This window comes from Chanodichthys erythropterus, chromosome 9 (genome assembly GCF_024489055.1).
Source record: "Chanodichthys erythropterus isolate Z2021 chromosome 9, ASM2448905v1, whole genome shotgun sequence".
NCBI classification, from domain to species: Eukaryota; Metazoa; Chordata; class Actinopteri; order Cypriniformes; family Xenocyprididae; genus Chanodichthys; species Chanodichthys erythropterus.
This window is the reverse complement of record NC_090229.1, coordinates 29,902,295-29,926,815: the sequence shown is the minus strand read 5'-3', so window position 1 is coordinate 29,926,815 and position 24,521 is coordinate 29,902,295. Positions and strand designations below refer to the sequence as shown.

Sequence of the window (24,521 nt, the reverse complement as noted above, 5' to 3'; positions counted from 1 at the left end):
TTACTCACGGACATAGATCAAAGATTTTATCAAAAGTGGGTGTCAATTATATTTTTAAGCTTACAGTAATTAACTTTATTTTGTCTGCACTACATCAGTGGTTCATCTCGCAAATTTATCGGTCTCTGCAGTCATCTCAACCAATACAGCAACAGGCTTTTGTGGTAACGTTAGCATAAATAGATAAATAAACTCAGTTTTACAGAACAGAGGCTTTACTTTGATAACAGTCAACTTATATGCAACTTATATGTAATTGTCTATCTAACGTTACTTTGCTAAGTTTGCAGTTTTACTGCAACCTACAACACTACATATAGGCTACTGTGTTATCAGTCTAGTATCAGCGAGTCTTACCTCTGGGCGAATACGCTTAGTGCCAGATGCCCAGGCTGTTCGTCCTCTGAGAAAGTGAATATAGATGGTATCGCGGTGTCCTTCAGAATGGTTCTTTTCATTGCAAAGATATTTGGTTCGTAGTCCTCGTGCTTGAAATGGAGACTACATATTCTGCGTTTTTTGGTGTCATCTCCAAACTTCGGGTGTTTGATGGCCCGCAGCCACTGTTTACATCACTCCAAATCTTTAACTTAATCGGAAAATGATGGAAACTTACTTGACCTTTCCTGGTTTTGGGTGTACATCCAGGTACAAAGCAATTTAGCACCATTTCGCTGTAAATGTATGAACTCACGATTTATCTGTTTGAATTTTCCTGGCAATGCCGCCTGTAACCGATAGGCGTGGTTTGGGCGTGGCCTCGCAAGGGCAGCAAAACAAGTGCATTCTGGGAGTTGTTGTCTTTCATCCACATTAGTCAAAAATACATTTTCTGCCTTTTTTCAGTCTAGAAAGCTCCAAATTCAAAAATAATTTCACATTTCTACTACATAAATGACCAATTTTAAATACACATTCATCTTTCCAGGGGTGAAGTACCCCTTTAAGTTCACTAACTTTTTTTTTTTTTTTTTTTATTGGGGCGGGCCGAGAGCCGTGGAAATGGAGGAAGGCCAGTGTGGTGCATTGGTGTCTCTCATTAACATTCACGTCTCCAGCATTCCTTCGCTCCCACAGTTCTCAGCCTCACCCAACTCATCAAATGAAGTTATGAGTTAAAAATGAAGTTACACACAGTTCATTTACATAAACATCACATTCAGGTCTTGGTTTAATGTTAAATATCAAATAACACATGCTATTATAACTATTAAAGAGATTGTCATTATATATTTGCATGTATATAATCAAACATCATACAGTATATATGGTCTCAAAAGTTTTGCAGTCCATCCTCAACTTAACCACAAGCTCTATAACTCTAACCCTACAAAACTAACATAACAGAACCCACTGTAAATCCCTATATAACACAACATTAAACACTAAGTTATGTCTCCCTATGTTAATCTTATGCAAAAACATACAAAATAACATAATTTCAACATTTATTTATACAGTCTGATGCAAAACATGCTGGGAATTAGAAATCTGATGCAACTCAACTCAATTAAGTTCAGCTTGCTACAATGAAATTTTGAGAAACTTTTTTCTATTAAGTACAATGAACTTTGATTATGATTTGATTGAAACAAACTTATTTCATTTTATTAATTTCACTGTTCAGTTTTACAGAGCAGTTGTATTTTTTATTAACTAATGTCAACAAAGAATAATAAATACAACTTTGACAAATATATTGCTTATTGTTAGTTTATGTTAGTTAATGGATTAACTTGAGAAAAAATAAGATTGCTGCCCTAACCTAACCATAGCCTAAACCTACCCTTAACACAGTTACTTTATATTACCCAGTACTTTCTTAAGTACTGTAAAATAAAGCGCAACTGCATGCCTTTATGAGATTCACCTTTCAACATCTAAGATAAAACATTTCTAGGGAAATGAAACTACATTACAAAATGAAATGCTGTTTTTGAGTCATGAGAGGCCTAACATCCAATTAAAAAAAAATAAAATCTTGTAATGTAATTTGTTGTTTGGAAACCCCAGAAAGTTAATCAGCCAGTAATTCCCCTTTCTTCTTCACCTTCATCTTAGCCCTTCCCCTTCTTGTCTTTTTTTCATTCAGCCAGTGCAACTAGTCAAACAGGCTTTTGTTCTCTGAGGTGCTCAAAACTACATGGACAGTAAAAGCGACAGTCGCAAATCATTTTTTGGTTGCATTTACCATCTTAAACATCAGGACCTTTTTATGAAGCAAAGACAAACCAACAATGAGTGAGTATAACTGGTCAAAATACATACAGTGGTATTATATAGGTTCATTGGTTTGTCAGTCTGACTTTAAGATTCATTTGTATTGTATTAGAGCACGATCGCATGTGTGGAAGTCGATGCCTTGGCCCGATGACTTTTAACGTGGACCTGACAGGACAATATGTGACCCTCAGCCAAGGAGGGCGACTCGCGTCCAGAGACACCTCAAACTTTATGAATGGTTTGGTGTTTCTTAGCCGAACAGTAAAGGTGGACGAAAAGCTGTGTATATGTATTGAGGACTGCACCTCGTCATGGGATGGAGCTCTCCGTGTGGGTTTCACCAACATCTGCCCACAAAGAAACAATATACCACCTGCCTCTATACCAAACCTCAGGGACACACAGGGATACTGTGTTGTGCCAGTGCCAGAGGACTTGTGTAGGCGTGGTGTAGAGCTGCAGTTTTGGATGAACTTTGCAGGCAGTGTTATTGTTCAAGAGAAAGGTGGGGAGAAATATTACCTGAAAGCAAAAGGACTGAACCTGAATAATCCACTGTGGGTTTTCATTGATTTGTACGGAAACACAAGTGCTGTCCGCCTTCTGGGTAAGTACAGAGGGAGAAAAAGACTCTTTTTTTAAGATCAGTCAGAATTGATACTTGAATCTGCTTATTAAATGTATAAAATCTTTTTGTAAAAAATATGATGTAGGCTCAAGGAGGGGCAGTCGAACATCATGCCCGGTTTGTCCCATAGACGGTGGCATCAACTGGTTGACAAGACAGTTTGAGAGACAAATGTCAGAGGAAGAGAATAACTATAAAACAGGTGAAAGGGTTTTCTTAAAACGCCAAAATCAATAATAAACCATCCAACAAGCATCTTCTTTTAAGTATCCAGTGTTCTAATTCCATTGACCTTTTTATTATGCTTAGACACCAGAATGGTCAAGAAAACATCATCCTACTGGAAACCGAGTCTCTTCCTTGTACAGTATGCCAACCAGATGACCGTCCCAAGCTCCAAAGAATGTTCAGATCTCACAAGAGCTGGTTTAGGTACATTACCTGGCTACTTCAAAAACATCTCTATAGTTAGAGTTTTACAATTAATGCCAGTTTGAAAGATTACGAATCTTACAATGTGTTCTAATCTGATGATTTTTAGGCATTCCTGTTCAGGAGTCAAGAGGTGTAGATCTAAACTGGACTTGGAGAGAGCTGAATCGCTTAATTTGCTCCAGATATCCCTTGGTCAATCTGGATTTCATTGGTTTCCTTTTTGCAAAGGCTGATAAACATGGAAGACTTTGCAGATTACATGCAGACACTCTGAAGAAAATAAAAAAGGAGCTTGGTGACAGCATACTGTATATAATTCCTGAGACAGACATTGTTTTAAATGAGGTATAGTAGAAAATTGTTGTTTATTTATTAATTTGATCAGTTCTTAAATAATGTGGAAGTGCCACTGAAAGAACTAAGGTGAATGTTTAAGCACTGGAGTTCTTTGAAGGCACTTTTTTAACCTGCTAGTGGACAATTACCTGACAATACTATACAATTAAACTAGGCTACTACTTTTCACAGATGACTGCACACACACTATCATCAGTCATGAATGCAAATGCTTTCTCACCATCACGCTCTCTTCCACCTGTTCCTGCACAACAGAGGCACCGGCTGACTTCAACCAACAGTTATCTTTCAGATTCAAGCCAAAACTCTTCAATGGTAATTATCTTTATTATGGTATATATCGTTTAAACAGCATAGCCTATACACCAGGTCATTTGACTGCACATGGGAGATACATTAAGCCTTTAAACATACAAAAAGTATAAAACATTTTTTTTCAGTACATCCATGAAATAGTTTGTGTCGCCTATAGCCACAACCTACAGATCCTAGCATAAACACTGATAAATTATTTGTTATTAAAGTATTAAAATTCGCAAACCACTGTTACTTTAACATAAAAGCAAGAAAAGGCAGTGCTGCGTACATGATTTGGCATGGCAGAATGCGCGCAAAGAGAGCTCACTCTTCGCGATTTCACAAAGCTCCATTGACTGCACAGTGAATCTTTAATAATGTCTCACTTTGTTATAATCAGAGGATTTGCCAGCTTGCAAAGCATTCAGCACTGAATAAACACTCTGATGTTTTGAGCAGTGAGTGGATTCAGGCATCTGATTGGCCAGTGCATTCAAGAAATCAGCAGATATGTCTGATTGATTGACTACATTGCTCAAGGCTGCAAAAATGTTATTAGAAACTCATCCTATGCTTGCACCTGTGAAGCTTTTTTTTTATTTTATCTTAGATGTTCTTTTTTTAAAAAAAAAAAACAAAAAAAATATCAACACATAACACTTTTTATAGTAAAGTGTTTATTACAAACAATTATGAATAAAAAAATGAATAAATGTAAATGAACATTGCATTTACTGTCCTGTGAAAACAGGGGGTGCTGCAGCACCCACATGCACCTTAGACATTGACATTGCAGAAAGGTAGCATAAGGCATTATTTACATCTCTTCAACAGGAGGACATGGACGTTAGCTCTTTGCTCAGAGAGTGTCAACACATGCATCTCAGTGCCAGTAAGCATGTTTCAGTATTGGTTTCTCGTAAAAAGTTGCTGCAGAGTGCTAAAGATGCTCTTTCCAACTGCAATTTCCCTTGGACAAAAATACCTCTCGTGACATTTGTTGGTGAGCAAGCACTCGACTGTGGAGGTCCACGGAGAGAGTTTTTTAGGTATGCCACTTACACTGAAATATTTGGATTTAGATTTGGATTCATTGAAGAGTAGAAAACTCATTCTTAAACATGAAACATGCTCTAGTGGTGAGGTTACAGTTTTGTTTGACTTTGACATGATTGGCTTCTTGTTACCCTTGTCTCAGAATCCTGATGATGGAGGTGCAAAGATCGCTGGGGATCTTTGAGGGGCAGTCTGGTCACTTGTTCTTCACCTATGACCAGATGGCCTTGGAGGAACACAAGTATGAGTTGGCAGGGAAGCTGATTGCGTGGTCTGTGGCTCATGGCGGGCCAGGACTCAAAGCTCTTGACCCTTGCCTGTACCAGCTGATGTGCACCCAAGAATGTCGACTGGTAGACTTCGACTGGCAACTAATACCAGATGCTGACATTCAGGACAAACTGAAAAAGGTTTCTACACATTTCTCCATCAATCAGTTTTAGCTACAAGATCTCTTAGCTAAAAGATGCTTCAGCTATCTCAAATCATTTTATCTCGCGTTCAGATTTTGTCATGTAAAACGATGGACGACCTCCATAGTCTGCAGAGAGAGCATGGTGACTGGATCTGTGACTGTGGATTTCCTGGAATATACAAACCTGAAGTTTCCATCCAAGATGTACCAAAGATTTACTCCTATGCAGTTCGACATTACATATATCTTAGGTATATATCTATATTAAAATTGGATTACTCATTTAATAAGAAAGAGTAATAAAAGCTATCAAAATAACACTCATTTATACAATTCGACATTACATATATCTTAGGTATGTATCTATATTAAAATTTGATTACTCATTTAATAAGAAAGAGTAATAAAAGCTATCAAATTAACACTCATTTATACAACAGTTAGTTCCAGTCCTCTAATGTGACTAGTTGACTAGTTTGTTGTGTGATAGTGCTTAAATATAAAAATAGTCATTTACAGTCTGTGCTAATTTTTACAGAACATCAAATATGATTCATCAGTTCACAAAGGGACTGAATGCTTACGGACAGTTTTGGGATATGGTAAGAACTCACTGGGTTGAGTTTCTGCCCATCTTTACCCACATGCATGAGCCCCTTTCCAGAAGCACATTCACAGCCCTGTTCCAAATCCACTGGAGTAAAGCAGGGACCAAGAAGAGGACAGCTGAAGAGGAGACTATACATTACTGGGAACTGGTGCTTAAGATGATCGAGGGTGAGTTTCCTAGTTAACTGTGAGATAAACTGTGTAATAACTGTGCATGTAATTGACAGTTTGTTAAGACTTGAGCTTGTAATTTTTCCCTCAACAGATAAAAAACCAAAAGCTCCACAAAACGAGCTGCATTTTGAGGAGATTTTGGCATTTACAACTGGAGCGGATGAAGTCCCACCGCTTGGGTTCTCCCAAAAGCCCAGCATTAACTTCTACCAGCCAGAGGAGCGTGGATGCCGTCTACCATATGCTAACACGTGCATGATGGGATTGTTCCTGCCCAGGGTTGTAAAAGATGAGGTGGAACTTTACAGAATGCTCCTGAGAGCAATCCGAGACTCAGCTGAATTTGGGAGAACATAAAAGTATTCAATATCATAATGAAAACTTTCACATTCTTAATATGTAATCACAGGCTATTTTTTTTCATTATTTAAAAAAGAAAGCACTTATGTATAGTTGTTTGTATATGCTGTATATTTTTTACATGTTTTGCACACTATGCCACATACATTTTGTATATTTGTAAAAAAAAAATATATATATATATATATATATATATATATTTATTTTCATACAAATGCCAGTCATGCCTCTAATAAACTGTTTAAAAAAACAAAAAAAAAAACCAAATTGAATGTTTATTTCTCTGGTTTGGTTGGGGAGGAGCGATTACAGCAATTCAGCAAATCAACAGTGATTTCATATGTCAACTAGGAACTATAAAAATATTTCAAGTAGAGTAAAACTTGACAAACTGCAGAATAGGCTGTAAAAATCAAAACACTTCCTTCTGCAATAAAGTTTCTTTATCTTCTAACTTTATTTTAGTTCACTAACCAGTGTTACATGTAGGACTGTTTGCAGATTAAGGAGAATACGACCTGTCACTCTTCATTCATCATTCAGATCTATGCAGTAAAACATTATCTACCATGAGTGCGTTTTCCAAAAGAATCGTTATCCAACTTTGGTCTCAAGGTCCTTTGAATTGTGTTGGTAGCCTCTCCTACTTTGATTAGGAAAAAAAGCGAAACCACCGCTCAAAAACGACATGGGGTGCGTTTCCCGACGCCAACTGTGGTCGTAAATTTTTGATCGGAGGTTTCGTTTTTTCCTTATCAAAGTAGGAGAGGCTTCAGTACGCTCGCTGAATCAGAGGCGGGTCTACTTGGGTGGCAACTGACTAAGAAAAAGCACTGCCACGTGCCACCCCAGAATTATTATAAAATATAAATGTATGCAGTGTTTACGCTTTAATGTGAGGACTTTAAAAGCATAATGGCAAATACCGTGGAATTTCGCATGCGAAATATCCCCCAAAGAGCATGATCCCCAGTTGATCCATAACAACGGCACTACTGTGGTATCCGCAAACAGTGATTTCTTTTTTTACAGTCCAAGAGTGATTTACTGTCAAGACTATCATGTGATTAGTTACAATAGGGTTGGAACCAACTGGAGTGGTCGTGGCCAGGAGAGCATGCTGTAGGAAAATTACTGGTTACGAAGACCGCTTGCGCTCTTTCAACTTGATAAAAGTAAAACGATTGTGATAAACTGTCATGTGACTTCCTCGAAATGCCTAGAGTGACATCTCTTCCGCTCGTTAGAAACTTGTACTTCCATGGAAATAAACCGGATTTATGGTCCCAAACGAATCTTCAGTTTAGTTTAGTTGAACTTGCAATTAGTTGGCTTCAGAAAACACACCCACTAGTGTTTTAGTAAATTTCCAACAGGATGAAACCTCAGCCATTTCTGATCTGCAACCTGTGAAATTCCCGCAATACAGGTTATTCATTTTTGAATCCTTACTCACATGGATTGCATAGTCTTTCATCATTTTTGATTATGAAAGACATAAGTGAAGTACAAAAAGCTTGAAAAGTATAAAAATATTCTGATATTTTATTAGCAGGGTACTGATAACTTGCATATGCCCAATAAAATAAGGTCATAAATGAAACAAATTGCAAGACTTAAAAGTCTATTGAATTTCAACATGAGAAGATTGAGTAAGGTCATGTAAGAAAGAAAGATGATTTGTTCTTTCCTGTATATTTTATTCCAGGTTGAACTTTATACGGTTATTGCAGGAAATGAAACACATTTAACAGGAATAAACAAACAACTGGAAGGATGTTGGACATATGCAGACCATATTTAACAGGTGGGATAAACAATAGAGTACCTCAGAGATGACGTGTTTTTGTTGGCCAACCCGGAAATTAGTGGTGCACGGGTTCCCTCAATCAAAAGCCTGCATTTTTCCCATAGAGTTTTGGAAAATCGCAAAAAATAAGCTCTGTGTTTAATAAAGGGTTATGACACTTACACGTTTTGTCTATCAAGATAATCTACAAATTTACAAGTTAACACAACATTTACACATTTTGAAGCCTAAATAAAGTCGTCAGATATAAAAAGCTAACAGTAGGCTATAAATGGACTACAGCACACCATGGTCACGGATCAACGTCACCACCTCCAATCTTCCTCAAACTTTATTTAAAAACATGCTCGCTGATTATGATCTGCGTTGTGTGTGAATACTGATCCACTTTTTCATGAGAAATGCTGTCCAAATGTCCTGTTTGACATGATGATGTCTAAAGTCCCCGCCGAAGGAAGCAGTCCCTTTTAGCAACTTGTTAGCAACCGCCATATTTAAGACACAATAAAAGTTTTAAAAAATCACAAGTGGGTTATAACTGGTGCATTTTATGTCATAGATCAAAATGTGAAAATATTTAGAGGCTTTGTTAACCACAGACCTTATTTCAGGTGATTTAGCAAAAACACATTAAAAAAACCCCATAGACTTTGGGGGCGATGTAACCAGAAATCCTAAAATGCTAACTCGCTTCCGGGTTTTGCCTACAAAAACACTTCATCTCTGAGGTACTCTATAGCTTTTTTTCTGGCAACATAAAGTCCCGCCCCTTTTTTCAGCACTGCGCTCGTTGTCTTTTTTGTCTTCCGTTTTGTATTTCCACAGGGATCTTACGTATTTATGAATGAACTGCTTGTTTTAAAAACTTCCTGATCTACTGACATTTGTTAAGACATCTGCTTTAAACATTACTGTAACACGGTTCGTAGATGTGGGAAGAAGGAGGCGGGAACCGGCGAACATTTAACAAACATTAATATATAAATAAACCAAAAACCAAACGAAAGTAATGCTGGCAGACCCTCATGGACGTCTGCTGGCCACACAAACATAATAAAACATAATGTAAAGTCCAGGCCTGGTCGTCGCTCCTCCTTTTATGCTTCCAGAGCTCCAAGGCCGGTGCGCCTCCCAGGTGGAGCTCATTAACTTTCGCGCCACCAGCCTCGCGCTGTTCCCTCACGACTCTCGCCTGCCCTGGTCGCCACATACCCCCATCGCCCCTCGCAGGCCGGGGGGTGCTCCCGTGACTGCGCTTACTCCTCCCCAGGGGCCTGTCTCGGCGGCCGCAGCACCTGGGGGTAAGGAAAGACGAGACGAGAGAAAGGAGACGGAAGCAAGGGGAGCGACAGGACGAGAGATGGGAGAGAGGAAAAGAAAGAAAAAAAAATTCTGGGTCCGGTTCCCAGACACACTGCCGCTCGGTCCTCAGCCTGCCGAGAGGCTCTTCCTCGCATGGACGCTCGGTGGACCGCGTGGGTGGGTCGATCCTCGACCGCCTCCTGGCGGCCGGCGATGGCTCCTCCGGTTGAGGGCAGCCGGCAGCGAGTCCGCCGTCCCCTGCTCCTCCCCTTCATAGCGGACAGTAGCAGGCTCTGGCCCACGGCAGACGACGGCACTCCTCCACTCCCTCCAGGATGACAGCCACCCCACCTCGTCCCAGGAGCACGGCATCCGGGTCTCCATCCCACCTTTTACAAGGCTCCAGTACCACCGCCTCGGGCAGCCTCTTGCGGTCTTCAGTCCCGCGCTGCCCTAACTCCGCAGCACTGCAATCCCCCTCAGCAGCGAGGGCTCTCCGACAGCATGTCCCTCCTTCCTCCCAGGTTTTCGGCACCAATGTTACATGGTTCGTAGATGTGAGAAGAAGGAGGCGGGCACCATTTAACAAACTTTAATATATAAATAAACCAAAAACCAAAGGAAAGTAATGCCAGCAGACCCTCACGGACGTCTGCTGGCCACACAAACATAATGAAACATAACGTAAAGTCCAGGCCTGGTCCTCTCTCGTCCTTCACTGTCGCCGCTCCGCCTTTTATCTCAAGGCCGGTGCGCCTCCCAGGTGGAGCTCATTAACTCTCGCGCTGTTCCCTCACGGCTCTTGCCCGCCCTGGTCGCCACAATAACAATGCTCATGATAACGTTCATTAACTCTACAACAAGTAAATCCACTTCACCAGCTATTATTCTTTGACAGCGATAGAAATATACAGAGCTACTGCAAAAACGGAAGTTCAAAGACAATATTATAAAGATGGCAGCCCACTTGTTTCTAGGGCGCAAGGTCTTTTATCTAGACAGGCCTATAATTCTAGACTGTTTGAGAACAGGGTGGTAAAAATGAAAATATTTCAGTACTGCAATACTATATAACAATTAGTTTGTAAATTAAAACAATTTCCTGGTTAACTACAGAATACTCACACAAAATACATTTAATATGCTCTTTATCTATGAAGCTTATCTATGAAGATAAGCTTTACACCAGATGAAGAAATGATTTATGTATTTATGGACATCAGTAAATTTGTTAGGTTATTTTCACATCACTCACTTCTTCTACGTTGTGAAATGAAAACATTATTGCATTACGTTGATAAACTTATCAACAAGTACGCACCCGTTCTGTCGGCTCACACCTTCACACAGTAGTTTTATTGAGCTTTGCTCTTTACCTGAAGTGAACTCTAAATCGATTCAGTTCACTATGCACTAAATCGGAAAAGTTTTTAGGAATATAGATGTGGCCAAAAGCAACATTTTTAACATTTAACGACTACTATAGAAAATGAAGAACAAAGAATGTGCATCCAGTGTGTTTAGCTTTTTTATGAAGCCACTGTAAACTTTATCGTTACATATTATATTGTTATATTATAATGCTATAATATTTTGTGTAGGCAGTTCGCTTAGTTCATTGTAAATATAAAAAGCCTAGCAATGTCACCATGTTTCACTGACACGCCCCCAACTCGTAAAGTAAAAGAAAATCCCGAACTTCCCATTGGTATTTACAACATTGAGATGGCATTCATGCGCGTTCAACTCGCAAATATGATCTTTCAGACATGACTTGAACGCACCATAAGTGTTAATTAGTATTTGGTATACACATTGTGTGGTGGTTTAAATGTGCCTTCCTGAGGAAACTGACTCCCCATGATTCAGAAGGTACATTAACAAAGACTGGAGAATGGTAATCATTGAGCTTAAAAACACTAAAGCAGAATGGTGTGACATTAACCCTTAAAAGGTAAAGGGGGACTGAGAACAGGGTTTTTCACCCTTTAACTTTTTTTCTTACCCTAATGTTTCTCAGGAGATACAAACATTTCAAAATGTGGTAAATAACAGCATGAACAACATGAATATTTATGGCCTGTAAATGTTCTTAAGTCACTGGCCATTGGCAGGTGCAGCAAAAAGTTACTTTTAGACCCAGTATGCAAACCAAAATGTATTCAGACACCGTGAACATTTAATTCAGTTTATTCACTATAGTTTAGAACGTGATAATAAAATGTGATAAGATCTCAGAGTTTAAACTGTGCCAGAAAAAAAAATTTAATCTTAATCATATCAGATAACACTTAAAGCAAAACATGGTCAGGTCAAAGTGTCTGAATATTTTTTGGTTTAAAATTTGTATAAATTTTACTGGTCCAATGTATGAAGAATTTTGGGGTATAATACAGTTGCAAGAAAAAGTTTGTGAACCACTTGCAGAATCTGTGAAAATGTGAATAATTTTAACAAAACAAGAGAGATCATACAAAATGTATTAGATTTTTTTATTTAGTACTGTCCTGAGTGAGATATTTTACATAAAAGATGTTTACATATAATTTATAAGACAAAAAAATAGCTGAATTTATTAAAATAACCCCATTCAAAAGTTTGTGAACCATTGATTCTCAGTACTGGGTGTGGTTACCTGGATGATCCACAACAGTTTTTTTGTTTTGTGATGGTTGTTCTTGAGTCTCTTGTTTGTCCTGAGCAGTTAAACTGAGCTCTGTTCTTCAGAAAAATCCACCATCTCCTGCAGATTCTTCAGTTTTCCAGCATCTTCTGTATATCTGAACCCTTTCCAGCAGTGACTGAAACTTCCAAAAGTTTTCACCCCTCCCGGCTCTTAATGCATCGTGTTTCCTTCTGGAGCATCAATGAATGTTTGAACCTTTTTTATTTAATAGTTGTGTTTGAGTCACTCAGTTGTCCTCATGGAAAAGATGGATCTCAAAATCATACAGTCACTGCTGGAAAGGGTTCAGATATACAGAAGATGCTGGAAAACTGAAGAGCTCAGTTTAACTGCTCAGAACAAAGAAGGGACTCATAAACAACCATCACAAAAAAAAAGAAAAGAAAAAAGGTAGCCACAGTATTAATAATCCAGGGTTTACATACTTTTGAGCGGGTTATTTTAATAAATTTAGCTATTTTTTTTTTGTCTTATGGATTATATGTAAACATATTTTATGTAAAATATCTTACTCAAGACAATACTAAATAAAAAATAACATGCATTTTGTATGATCTTTCATACAATTTTCACATTTTCACAGATTCTGCAAGTGGTTTACTTTACATACTTTTTCTTGAAACTGTCTGTCACAGTTTTCTTTATTTTGCTATCCTCACTTACATAACTGCACTATAGTGTAAACATATATCAAAAATAAGAATAAATGTCTGAATAATTTTTGGTTTGACTATGCTTGATATATGCTTGGTATATGCTTGAACAGAAAATACACTTATTTAATTCATTTCCACATTTATCCCTTTGAAACTACTATAAACATAATAAATGGTTATCATGAGATGAGTGAATGATTGAATGAGTTAATGATATCATAAATATAATAACCTTGACTAAAATACTCAAAGTGAAAGTGAAATAATACTGTGCTGCTTTATGAATATGTTGTTGACTGCTTTGCAAACCACTTTAGTCGAGAGCTTTAAACTCACTAAAAAGCAAAACACAAAACTACCTTTGATCCAGGAAATATATATATATAAAAAAAACAGCTTGAATTATACACAAATGGCTCATTGAAATGACAAAAGTGAATAATTTACACTACATTTATTGAGTTATACACATTCCTTGTCCAGTGTATTTTGTTAATTTGTAAATATTTTGAATTTCAAGAAATTACAGCATTTACGCAATCACAGTCAAGAAATGACAAGATTTTCTTGAATGACAAAAATAGACAAGGATAAAACACAAAAACAAACAAGTAAAAGTGAAAGTAAACTGGTGTAACAGTAGTCAGCAACACATCAATCTATTACCATTTCAGTTGTATCTGACTCTTGGTGATTCTATGGCCATTCTTCTTGCCATATGCGAGAGATTGTCCATAAATTTTCTTGGCAATGATTTTTCTCGGGTAGGTTGTGAGGTCTGGTAGCTTGTGTTGTCAGACACAGGGAGAAAATGCAAACTCCACACAGAAAGGCCTACTGGCTCAGCCGGGATTTGAACCAGGGACCTTCTTGCTGTGAGGCGACAGTTTAGAAAATAACATACACAAATCATAAAGTAAATGGATTTTTCAGCTTAAAGCATTTATATGTCCCAGGGGTGTTTTTTTATTAACATGAATGTCAACATTTTGTTATTTAAATAAGAGATCTGTCTATCTAAACAAAGGTTTAAATGTGCCTGCCTGAGGAAACTAACTCCCCATGATGATAAAGCCAAGTCCAGACTGCATGATTTTCAAAGTAGTCGGGTCACTGTTCTTTTCACACTGCATGACTATCTTGGCCAGCATTCAGTCGCTGCTGCGTTCACACTGCACGATAGATCGGCGACAAGTTTCACACTGCATGACTTTACAATAGGAAGAATCGCCGACAACTCTTGTCTGGCACGCAAACTACGTTTCACAACCAAACACACGCGAGATGTGACAAGGAAACAACGCGATATCACGCGTGCAAGACCGGAGTTATTAGTATTATTAAAAACGGTAGCCTGCAAGAAGCTTGCAATACGAATTGCCTGTGCGCTGATTTGCAGCGAAAACAAGAAAAAGAAAAGAAGAATATGGAGGAGGAAATGGTTGGGGAGACTGTGGATTGTGTGTTCTGCAACAAGAGTTGGAGGTAAATACATAACTTTTCAATGTGCTGCTGTTGCGGATGGTCACGCAAATGTTTGTGCTTTGTTTCTGTTTGATAGAATTGTAATGTTTATGTGTACGAAGCCATGCTTGCTGATATTGTGGTCTATAACTCCTCCCCGAACTACCCGCTGCTCTGTATCTTGCTCTCTCATTGGCTGTCGGTCATCACTGATGTAGTTTTCAGTCAGAACACTTTTGACACAGCAGGATTTTGAATCGCCGACCGGTCAGATATTTAGCATGCCAAATATCTCACGGGTGTCGGCGACTCGTCGGCGATTCTCTCAGATCGCGTCTTTGCTCATTTACACTGCGTGATTTTCACTCGCGTGAACGAGCACCGATTTGCCTTTGATTTGGGGCATTTGTCGGCGATTTCCCAAAACCTGTCGGCGAGCCAAAATCGGGGCTAAAATCGTGCAGTCTGAACTCGGCTTTAGGCACAACGTGAAGCGGAGTGCCTGCAACCCCTTCAGCCATGACTTATTCACAAAACAGCACTAGCCTCAAGTACCTTATTGCTTTCATAAAACGGTTACCGCACAATACAAATATTAAAGCCAAAACTATGTATCAATGCAACTTTCATGAAGTAAACTTTCACTAAAAGCCTTCCTTCCACCGGGAAAAAATAGTCCCTGACCGTGAACAGCAACAGAAGTTACATTATTACGGCATTAGATGGCGGCAAAGACTGTCTTTATGAGTGTGTCAGTCATAGGGAAGACTTTTACATTGAAAAGACTGAATTGTTGCGAACACGGAAAAAGACGCAACTGACAAATGCTTTGACTAGCACCGTCAGTCACGGGAAAACCCCTTAACTGTTAAAAGGACACGATAATACATCAGACATTTAAACCGATTCTTTTTTAATACATGACTGACCTGAAGGAAAATGCTAAATCTCAATGCAGCTAATAAACTCGCTCACTGGATCTCTTTTCTCACAATACTCTTCTACATATTACTTAGTGTAGTGATACACAGAACCGCGGTCTGAACCATGTTTTTTCATGAATAAAATACAGCTGTTGACCAATCAGAATCAAGGACAGGAACTAACCGTTTTATAATAACCCTTAAAAGTTCACAGAAGGGGGAAACATATAGAAGGGAGACCCCACACACACACATATATATATTGTCAATATTGTGGATTAGCCTTTTTTCTTATCCTAATCTGGCAACAGACTTTTCAAAATGTAATACGTAACTAGCTCCATGACTGACAAAATGACCACAAAAAATTTGAACCAAGTCATGTGACCCACATACTCAAAACAGACTCAACTATGATAATGATGACAGTATTGGGTGAAAAATTATTTTGTCATGCCTCCTACAAAGGACTAAAGAGTATATATCTTGTGGTGCATGTTGCCTGTTTAATAACTCAGCTATGTCACTGTTAATGATTACACTAATAAATTATAATGCTTTTAATGAGTGTGCAAAGGGCGTGTATTCATTCTCACCAAAATATTTAGGTTTCTTTTTGACAGTTCAAGTAAAGTCTGGCTTCTTAAACATCCATTTAATACATAATTTCAGATTTAACTTACTGTGCATACACAATGAAGTAACATACACACTTCTTGATGTGAAAAAGACAGGAATGGATTTTGAGCTAAGTTTTATACACACACACTGCCTGACGAACAAAAAGTTGCTGTTTGGATTTAAATAGGCAAATACTTAAGAGTCTATGACTGGATCATTATTGCTGTGATTATTATCTAATCATACCATTTCTAGCATGTTATGTTTGGCAACAGTTCTTAAAACCCTAATTGATGGAGTGTGTAGCTCTCCATTTCTTAATCAACCATATAGGACTATCATGGCCATATCTCAGAATGACAAGCAAGATTCATCAGGCTCAAACTGTGAAAGAATGGTTGAGAAGTATAGGGGACCTTGAATCCATGATATTGACCAAAAACTGATGCACATCTTGATGGAAATAAATGATGTGATTTTATTTCCATGCTAGAAACATAATAATCACTGCAATAATGAAAATGAAAATTCTGTCATTAATTACTCACCCTCATGTCGTTCCATACCCATAAGACCCTCGTTCATATTTTTGATGAAATCCGATGGCTCAGTGAGGCCTGCATTGACAGCAAATTAATTTACTTTCAAACAGTAGAAAGGTACTAAAGACATATTTAAAACAGTTCATGTGACTACAGTGATTCAACCTTAATGTTATGAAGTGACGAAAATACTTTTTGTGCACCAAAAAAAAAACAAAATAACAACTTTTCTCAACAATATCTAGTTATGGCCGATTTCAAAACACTGCTTCATACGAATCTTTTGTGGTACGGAGTGTGTATCAACTAGCCAAAGTCACATGAACCATTGAAATTCCGAAACACTTGTGATGTAACGAAGCCTCGTTTACTGAAATCACGTGACTGTGGCACTCCAAAGCACTGATACAAAACAAAAGATTAGTAAAGTTTCATAAAACGGTGTTTCTGTAGTCACATTAACTATTTTCAATATAACTTTTTTGGGCTTTTGAAAGTGTAAATTAACTTGCTGTCAATGCAGGCCTCACTGAGCCATCAGATTTTATCAAAAATATCTTAATTTGTGTTCCGAAGATGAATGAAGATCTTACGGGGGGGGAATGACATGAGGGTGAGTAATTAATGACAGAAATTTCATTTTTGGGTGAACTAACTGTTTAAGTATTTGCCTATTTAAATCCAAACAGTGATTTTTTTGGGCCAGGCAGTGTGTGTGTGTGTGTGTGTGTGTATAACGCACACATTGTGTATACATACATGCTTAAACAGGCAATACATTATTCATTTCCACATTTATCCCTTATAAACTTAACAAGTGGTTGTTATCATGAGATGAGTGAATGATTGAATGAGTTAATGATATCATAAATATAGTAACCTTGACTGAAACACTCAATGTGAAAGTGAAATAATAATACATTTTTTGAATAAGTTGTTGACTGCTTTGCAAAGCACTTTAATGGAAAGCTTTAAAACACCAAAGAGCACACAATGTCCTTGATCCAGGAAATATTCCTACTTTTAGAAAACATCTAGAATTATACATAAATGGCTCGCTGAAATGGCTGCATGGCAAAAGTGAATAATTGACACTGAATTTATCGAGTTACCATTTAAATATAAAATTAATAAAATGTGAGACATGATGTATGGAGAAAACAGACAAATAAATATCACTTTATAGAAAAATTTCCAATCAAGCTGTATAATTTAGTTAAAATGTAATAAATATATATATATATATATATATATATATATATATATATATATATATATATATATATATATATATATATATATATATATGTTAAGCATTTGCCTACTATTAGACAAAATAAATAAACGTGTGAAAAGTTTATTTTCCGAGTGTTTACTGAGTCTAGAGGAGCAGACGCGCATAAAAAACTCCAAAATACATTCTTTTGCTTATCAATTTATACGTAGACAAAACGAATGCATTACTAAATACCTAAAATTTTCCGAACACTTACTGCTGTCATTTCAGCGTTTTGGAATCGAGTCATCCTCAAGGTAACTTTCCAAGGCACCGCCCTTTTAATAGTCCCTCCTCTACTTTCATCCTATGAGGAGTAATGTTTAGCTATAAAACACACGTGCATTTAAAAAACAACAGATTCCCCATTCACTTAGATACAGAAACTGGTGTGCTGAAGATACCAAGAGCTGGTTGAGAAAACAGGATGACAGAGAAAAAGAAAGGTAAGAAGATGATACTAGAAGCAAATGGTAACTTCTCAACAATAGGCTATCTCTTAATGAAAAAGCAACATGTCAAGCTTAAAGAAAGTTGTGTTAGTATTTAACATTTTTAATTAGCAAGTTTCTAATTGTAAATTAGCCTATTTATTTTTGTTTAAAGAAACGAATTAATTTACAGTAATGTACCATATAATCGTCAATAAATAATTAGATTATAGATTATATTGTGCATGAATGATGCGAAATTATTATTTACCGTGCAACATTGTAGAGTCTGAACTCGATTATGTGTGTGTGATGCATTACAGGAAACTTTCCAAAACATAATGATTTTGACAGTGAGCAGCGGCGGCCTCTAGTGGCTAAATCGGTTCTTTCAAACAGTTCGTTTCAAAGAACCAGTTAAATTCTAATTTGATTACGGCGTGACATTTGATGCTGTAGGCTACGTGTTTTATTACCTACTGAAAAGTACCGAGCAAACACAATTTGCTAAGAGACAGATGAATCATAACTAGGGTGACCAGATTTCTCATGGTGGAATACGGGTCGAGTGCGCAAAGAAATTTTATTTCACTATATATATATATATATATATATATATATATATATATATATATATATATATATATATATATATATATATATATATATATATATATATACACTGCCCTCCAAGAGTTTGAAAACACCCCTGGAAAAGTGTGGTTTTGGACGATATCAGCATAAATCCTTATAATTTTTTGGTGCAAATACATTACAGTAACTTGACATTATCCAGCAATAATAATTTTCATGTGTTCATTTCATTTCATTACATAATAATGGCAATATATACATGTCAAAGTCAGACATGCCCCTTTGCCAGCTGTGATGCCTGGTTACTGGTTTAAACTTGGCCCAGGTTTGTAAAAGATTTTTGGGTCAGCACACCTTAATAGCTTCAACAATTGATTGCCAATTAAGTTTAGAATACAATGAAATAATTAGAACCCAGTTTAGGTCAGATAGCTGCTAATGCTGGATATTTTGATGAATCAAAATTTTTTTTTCTATGTATAAACTGTTTATGTAATAAAATATGTTTTCATAATTTGTGTTGTCCCTTACCAGTGCAAAATTATCACAAATTAAAAAGGATTCATGCCAATATTGTCCAAAGCCCCACTTTTCTAGGTGCGTTTCCAAACTTTTGGAAGGCAGTGTAGATATAAATATTTGTTAAATAAAAAGAAATTTACAAACAAGTTACAAACAATACGACAGAGATTAAACTTGTTTTTTCACATTTGAATATACTGACAAATATTTAATTAGGCTACTGTCCCTTTAAGACCGAATCCATGGATGTAATATACTGACACATTTCCTGTTTTTACCCACCTGTTTACGTCCACTTAACCGACTGTATTTACGTGAGATACTCCACACGATGGACATTTTGAAAAACTATGTGTGCATTTGACCATTCAGGCGCGAGGAGAACTGATCGCGCGAAGAGAGAGAGTGCGCGAGAGAGAGGCTTTCTAGTCTGTGTTATTCAGCGTGATTCCACCTATCCCGCCTTCACTAATCGATAACGAATTGTGATTGAATGGTAACTTTGTTCTATGACGAATTGATTGGGCTGTTCTTGTGTGACAGAACTCCATCACCCAGTTGAAAGATGAAATACGGGACAAAACATTATTTTTTTCTTAATAAGTCGGGACACTACAAATAGAGCTGAAATACGGGACTGTCCCGGGAAAAACGGGACATCTGGTCACCCTCATAACAGAAATATCCCCACACACCACGTGGATGAATCTCATTTTTTCTTTTTTTCTCTTCCAGAGAAAGTCAAGTGCGTGTGTCACACGCTCGGTAGCCTGAGAGCGATTTCTTTCCACTCAGATGTGAAGGGTCGTCTGATAACGCTGAGTGACTGTGGTCGTCGGGTGACCAGGGACGTGTCGTCATTCTGCCACGGACTGACGTTCAGCGGGCGACAGGTGAAGATAGAGGAGAAGGTGCGCCTGCGAGTCAAGGACAGTGTGCGAGGTTGGCACGGATCACTGCGGGTCGGATTTACTCATGTTTTGCCCGAGCAGACATCTTTACCCCCTCTGGCCATCCCAAACTTGACCCAGTCTCCACTGTGCGCGGCAGTAGTAGTTCCCGTGGGCATTTGTCGCCCTGGATCAGAGATTCAGTTCTGGCTGAAGAAGAATGGCTGCCTGCGCATACGAAGTTCTGATGGCAGAACACACACGGAGCCGACCACTCTGAATCCCAAATGGCCCATCTGGGCGATGATTGACGTCTATGGACAGACCACGTCAGTGGTGATGCTTGGTGAGGCTTCTGATGTATCATATTGTGTTCTGAGAGCATTAATAACAACAACAACAACTATATATATATATATATATATATATATATATATATATATATATATATATATATATATATATATATATATATATATATAATATTTTTTGTGCTATACTTTTGGAAGTAGCGTGGTATACCGTGGTCAAATATAATTGTACCGCCATAATGCTTTTCTGTTAGAGAAAGGGTTTTTCTGCTAGCATGGGGCCTCCCTTCCTAAAATGTGAAGGCATGCTATTCCAGTAGTCAATTCAGAACTCGAGATCCAGGATCCAGATCCAGGGGGTGGAGAGGAGATGGGTAGGTTTAGGGATATGTAAAGTGGGAGGAGTTGGATCCAGATCCAGGGGGTGGAGATGGGTTGGTTTAGGGATATGTAAAGTGGGAGGAGTTGGATCCAGATCCAGGGGGTGGAGATGGGTAGGTTTAGGGATATGTAAAGTGGGAGGAGTTGGATCCAGATCCAGGGGGTGGAGATCGGTTGGTTTAGGGATATGTAAAGTGGGAGGAGTTGGATCCAGATCCAGGGGGTGGAGATGGGTTGGTTTAGGGATATGTAAAGTGGGAGGAGTTGGATCCAGATCCAGGGGGTGGAGATGGGTTGGTTTAGGGATATGTAAAGTGGGAGGAGTTGGATCCAGATCCAGGGGGTGGAGATGGGTTGGTTTAGGGATATGTAAAGTGGGAGGAGTTGGATCCAGATCCAGGGGGTGGAGATGGGTTGGTTTAGGGATATGTAAAGTGGGAGGAGTTGGATCCAGATCCAGGGGGTGGAGATGGGTTGGTTTAGGGATATGTAAAGTGGGAGGAGTTGGATCCAGATCCAGGGGGTGGAGATGGGTTGGTTTAGGGATATGTAAAGTGGGAGGAGTTGGATCCAGATCCAGGGGGTGGAGATGGGTAGGTTTAGGGATATGTAAAGTGGGAGGAGTTGGATCCAGATCCAGGGGGTGGAGATGGGTAGGTTTAGGGATATGTAAAGTGGGAGGAGTTGGATCCAGATCCAGGGGGTGGAGATGGGTTGGTTTAGGGATATGTAAAGTGGGAGGAGTTGGATCTGGATCCATTCTCGCCCCTGGATCTCGTGTTCTGAGGACCATCTCTGCTATTAATGAAAATCCATTTATACAGTTTGCAAAAAAAAAAATATATATATATCCTAAAGTTATATCCTAAATTAAATAATTGGTTTGTATATTGTAATTATATAGAAAATTGTAAAAAATAATCTAAAAATATTTGCTTTAGTAAATTGCATCATATTTGAGATTAACATACAGAAGAACAAAATTATCACAATTAATATCTTGATTTTGGACTGGTCTTTAGAACGCATAATATAATATTAATTATATTATTAATAATATTAAAGATAGAATAATTATTAGAATAATTAACAATATTATTAATAATAATTAATAATGTGAAATAATATTATTAATAATAATAATATCAAATCTTGTAAATGTGATTGCAAAATAAATAAAGTAAAAAAAAAAAAATAAAAAAAAATATATATATATATATATATATATATTTATATATCTTTTTTTTTATTTCAAGATTTGACAGAACCTTTATGCCCCCAAGTTTGAAAGCCCCTGGCTTAAAGATGCAGTAATTGATTTCTAAGAAACGCTGTTGATATTTGAAATCACCAAAACAACCTTTCCCCCACACAAATGGATCACACCCCTATCTTGATAGCTCCACCCCCAAATTCATGAACGCTATGCAGCACAGGCACCTTCCCCCAAAGGAGTGTACATGCCCCTTACTGCTACTTGGCTATAACTGAGTTTTTTTGCTCGGTATGATCTGCTTTCAACAGCGTTTCTTAGAAATACATTACTGCACCTTCTAGAAAACCAGGGACATAAATATATGCTTATTTTTTTTTTTGGTAGTTTTCTTTGCCTAACAGTGAATGTGGTCTGTGTATCTGTATTATAGGTTCCAAAAAGAGATGTTGCATCTTCACCAGGAGGTCCTGTCCTGCTCTCACACACATTGAAGATAAAGAAACGCTAGAAATAAAGAAGAGCATGCTGGAACAGAGAAACCTGGGAAACCATTACCTTGACAACACAGGTAAGAATCACACAAGTGCAAGGCAGCCATTATATGGTCTAGTACATGTAGTTTCACCACCTAATCTCTTCTCTTTTCCCCCTCAGATCATGAATCTCCAGACTGTGAGGAATGTGTCGTGTGTTACAGTAATGTGGCAAACTGTCGTTTGAGCTGTGGCCATAAATGTGTTTGTACTCCGTGCGGCATGAGGGTTTACATGACGTTTGGGACCTGCCCTCTGTGTCGTCAGGCCTTGGGTTCCTTCCATCCATATGACTAGTGTTCATCCCATTGAAACTAGGGGCCATTTGGCCTGTTTGCTGAATGTATTTTGTCCAATTAATTTCAGGATTGCTGCTGTGATGTACAAATCTATCACTGCACTGTGCAAATGTTTTAAAAAATGTTTCTCTCTAGTTGCACTATTTCTTTTTTGTAAATTATTTTACATTTTTATTACATATTTATGAAAATACCAGATTATGTTCTGAATCTATAATGTAAATATGTATGTAATATGATGTGTGTATATATATATATATATATATATATATATATATATATATATATATATATATATATATATATATATATATATATATATATATAATGTAAATATGTATGTATGTAATATGAACAAAGTTTTTAATTTTGTATTAAATGCATTTTATGTAGAGTTTCTAGAACCGACTATTTGTGCTCTTTTATTCGTCACCTCACAACGCGTAAGGGTTTACACTGCTGAACATTTCCGCCAGGTGTCAGTATTGTACAGGAAAACAAAAACTCCCCAAAGCAGAAGAAGCAATTACAAAATTTTGATTAGCCGTTATAATCCTAATTCTTTTACGACGGTCATGTTCAATATACAATATTTTACGCTCAGTGCTGCAGAAGAAGTCTACATTTAAAAGTGGGTGAGCTCTTTCCTTTAAAATAGTAGTCGAAAATAGGAAGGGTGGGGAAGAGGAATCACGGATTTGGGCGTGAGAAATGCAGTGTGTGTGTGCTAATAAGTGAAAGTGCTATATTTGTTTTCGTTTGTTTGCATGTTGGTTGGCTGTTAGATATTAAAGTCTAGAAGTTAACGCTGCAGTTTTACAAAATATGTGCTTCTGTAGCAGTTGGGTTATTGATTTCGAACATCTGGTTCAAAACCCTATAAATTAGACTAATATTTGTGAATTTTGTCACAAGCTAAAATTCCAGTATCTTATTTTTCTTTTTTAAGTGATTAATACTTATTCTAAGGTATTTGAATAAATACATTTCGAAAATGTGATTATTCTGTAAAATGAAGGTGCTTAATAATAAACTGCCATGATTCATTTTGTTGAGAGCAGGTTGGAATAGTTTGTCGCATCTGTTTTATATGTTATAAATGTATACAGTTTATTCATTACAATATTTGTTGGCCAAAACAATGGTTTGATAAATACAATTATGTATATACACTCACTGGTCACCTTGCTAGGACCCCTTTTTGCTTTCAGAACTGCCTTAATTCTTCATGGCATATATTTAACAAGGTGCTGGAAATATTCCTCACAGATTTTGGTCCATATTGACATCATAGCATCACATAGTTGCTGCAGGTTTGTCGGCTGCATGATGCAAATCTCCCATTCCACCACATCCCAAAAGTGATCTGTTGGACTGAGATCTGGTGACTGTGGAGGCCATTTGAGTATAGTAAACTCATTGTCATTTTCAAGAAGTCATTTTGAGATGTTTTGAGCTTTGTGACATGGCACGTTATCCTGCTGGAAAGGGCCCGCTGAGGCATAGACTC

General features: G+C 37.6%; 2 protein-coding genes across 2 annotated transcripts; both read left to right on the top strand.

The window, feature by feature from the left end:
* The first annotated feature begins 2,103 nt into the window (after window positions 1-2,103).
* LOC137026586 (uncharacterized) lies at window positions 2,104-6,775 on the top strand. The gene is made up of 11 exons (XM_067393977.1): window positions 2,104-2,241; window positions 2,333-2,830; window positions 2,937-3,053; window positions 3,161-3,283; window positions 3,393-3,631; window positions 3,815-3,958; window positions 4,775-4,989; window positions 5,139-5,406; window positions 5,502-5,662; window positions 5,950-6,188; window positions 6,286-6,775. The coding sequence occupies exons 1-11, from the start codon at window positions 2,238-2,240 to the stop codon at window positions 6,549-6,551; spliced, it is 2,274 nt and encodes a 757-aa protein (XP_067250078.1). The 5' UTR covers window positions 2,104-2,237; the 3' UTR covers window positions 6,552-6,775.
* An 11,409-nt stretch (window positions 6,776-18,184) lies between these two features.
* On the top strand, window positions 18,185-23,169 carry LOC137026585 (E3 ubiquitin-protein ligase NEURL3). Its single transcript, XM_067393976.1, has 4 exons — window positions 18,185-18,280; window positions 20,117-20,617; window positions 22,610-22,747; window positions 22,834-23,169. Exons 1-4 carry the CDS (start codon window positions 18,262-18,264, stop codon window positions 23,007-23,009), a joined length of 834 nt encoding a protein of 277 aa, XP_067250077.1. The 5' UTR covers window positions 18,185-18,261; the 3' UTR covers window positions 23,010-23,169.
* Window positions 23,170-24,521: the final 1,352 nt, after the last annotated feature.

Excerpts from the sequence above, each read along its gene's own strand:
- LOC137026586 (XM_067393977.1), top strand. Across the intron at positions 3,632-3,814 it reads CAGACATTGTTTTAAATGAG|ATGACTGCACACACACTATC; the intron begins GTATAGTAGAAA and ends TACTTTTCACAG. Across the intron at positions 5,407-5,501 it reads TTCAGGACAAACTGAAAAAG|ATTTTGTCATGTAAAACGAT; the intron begins GTTTCTACACAT and ends TCTCGCGTTCAG.
- LOC137026585 (XM_067393976.1), top strand. Across the intron at positions 20,618-22,609 it reads CACGTCAGTGGTGATGCTTG|GTTCCAAAAAGAGATGTTGC; the intron begins GTGAGGCTTCTG and ends TCTGTATTATAG. Across the intron at positions 22,748-22,833 it reads CCATTACCTTGACAACACAG|ATCATGAATCTCCAGACTGT; the intron begins GTAAGAATCACA and ends TTTCCCCCTCAG.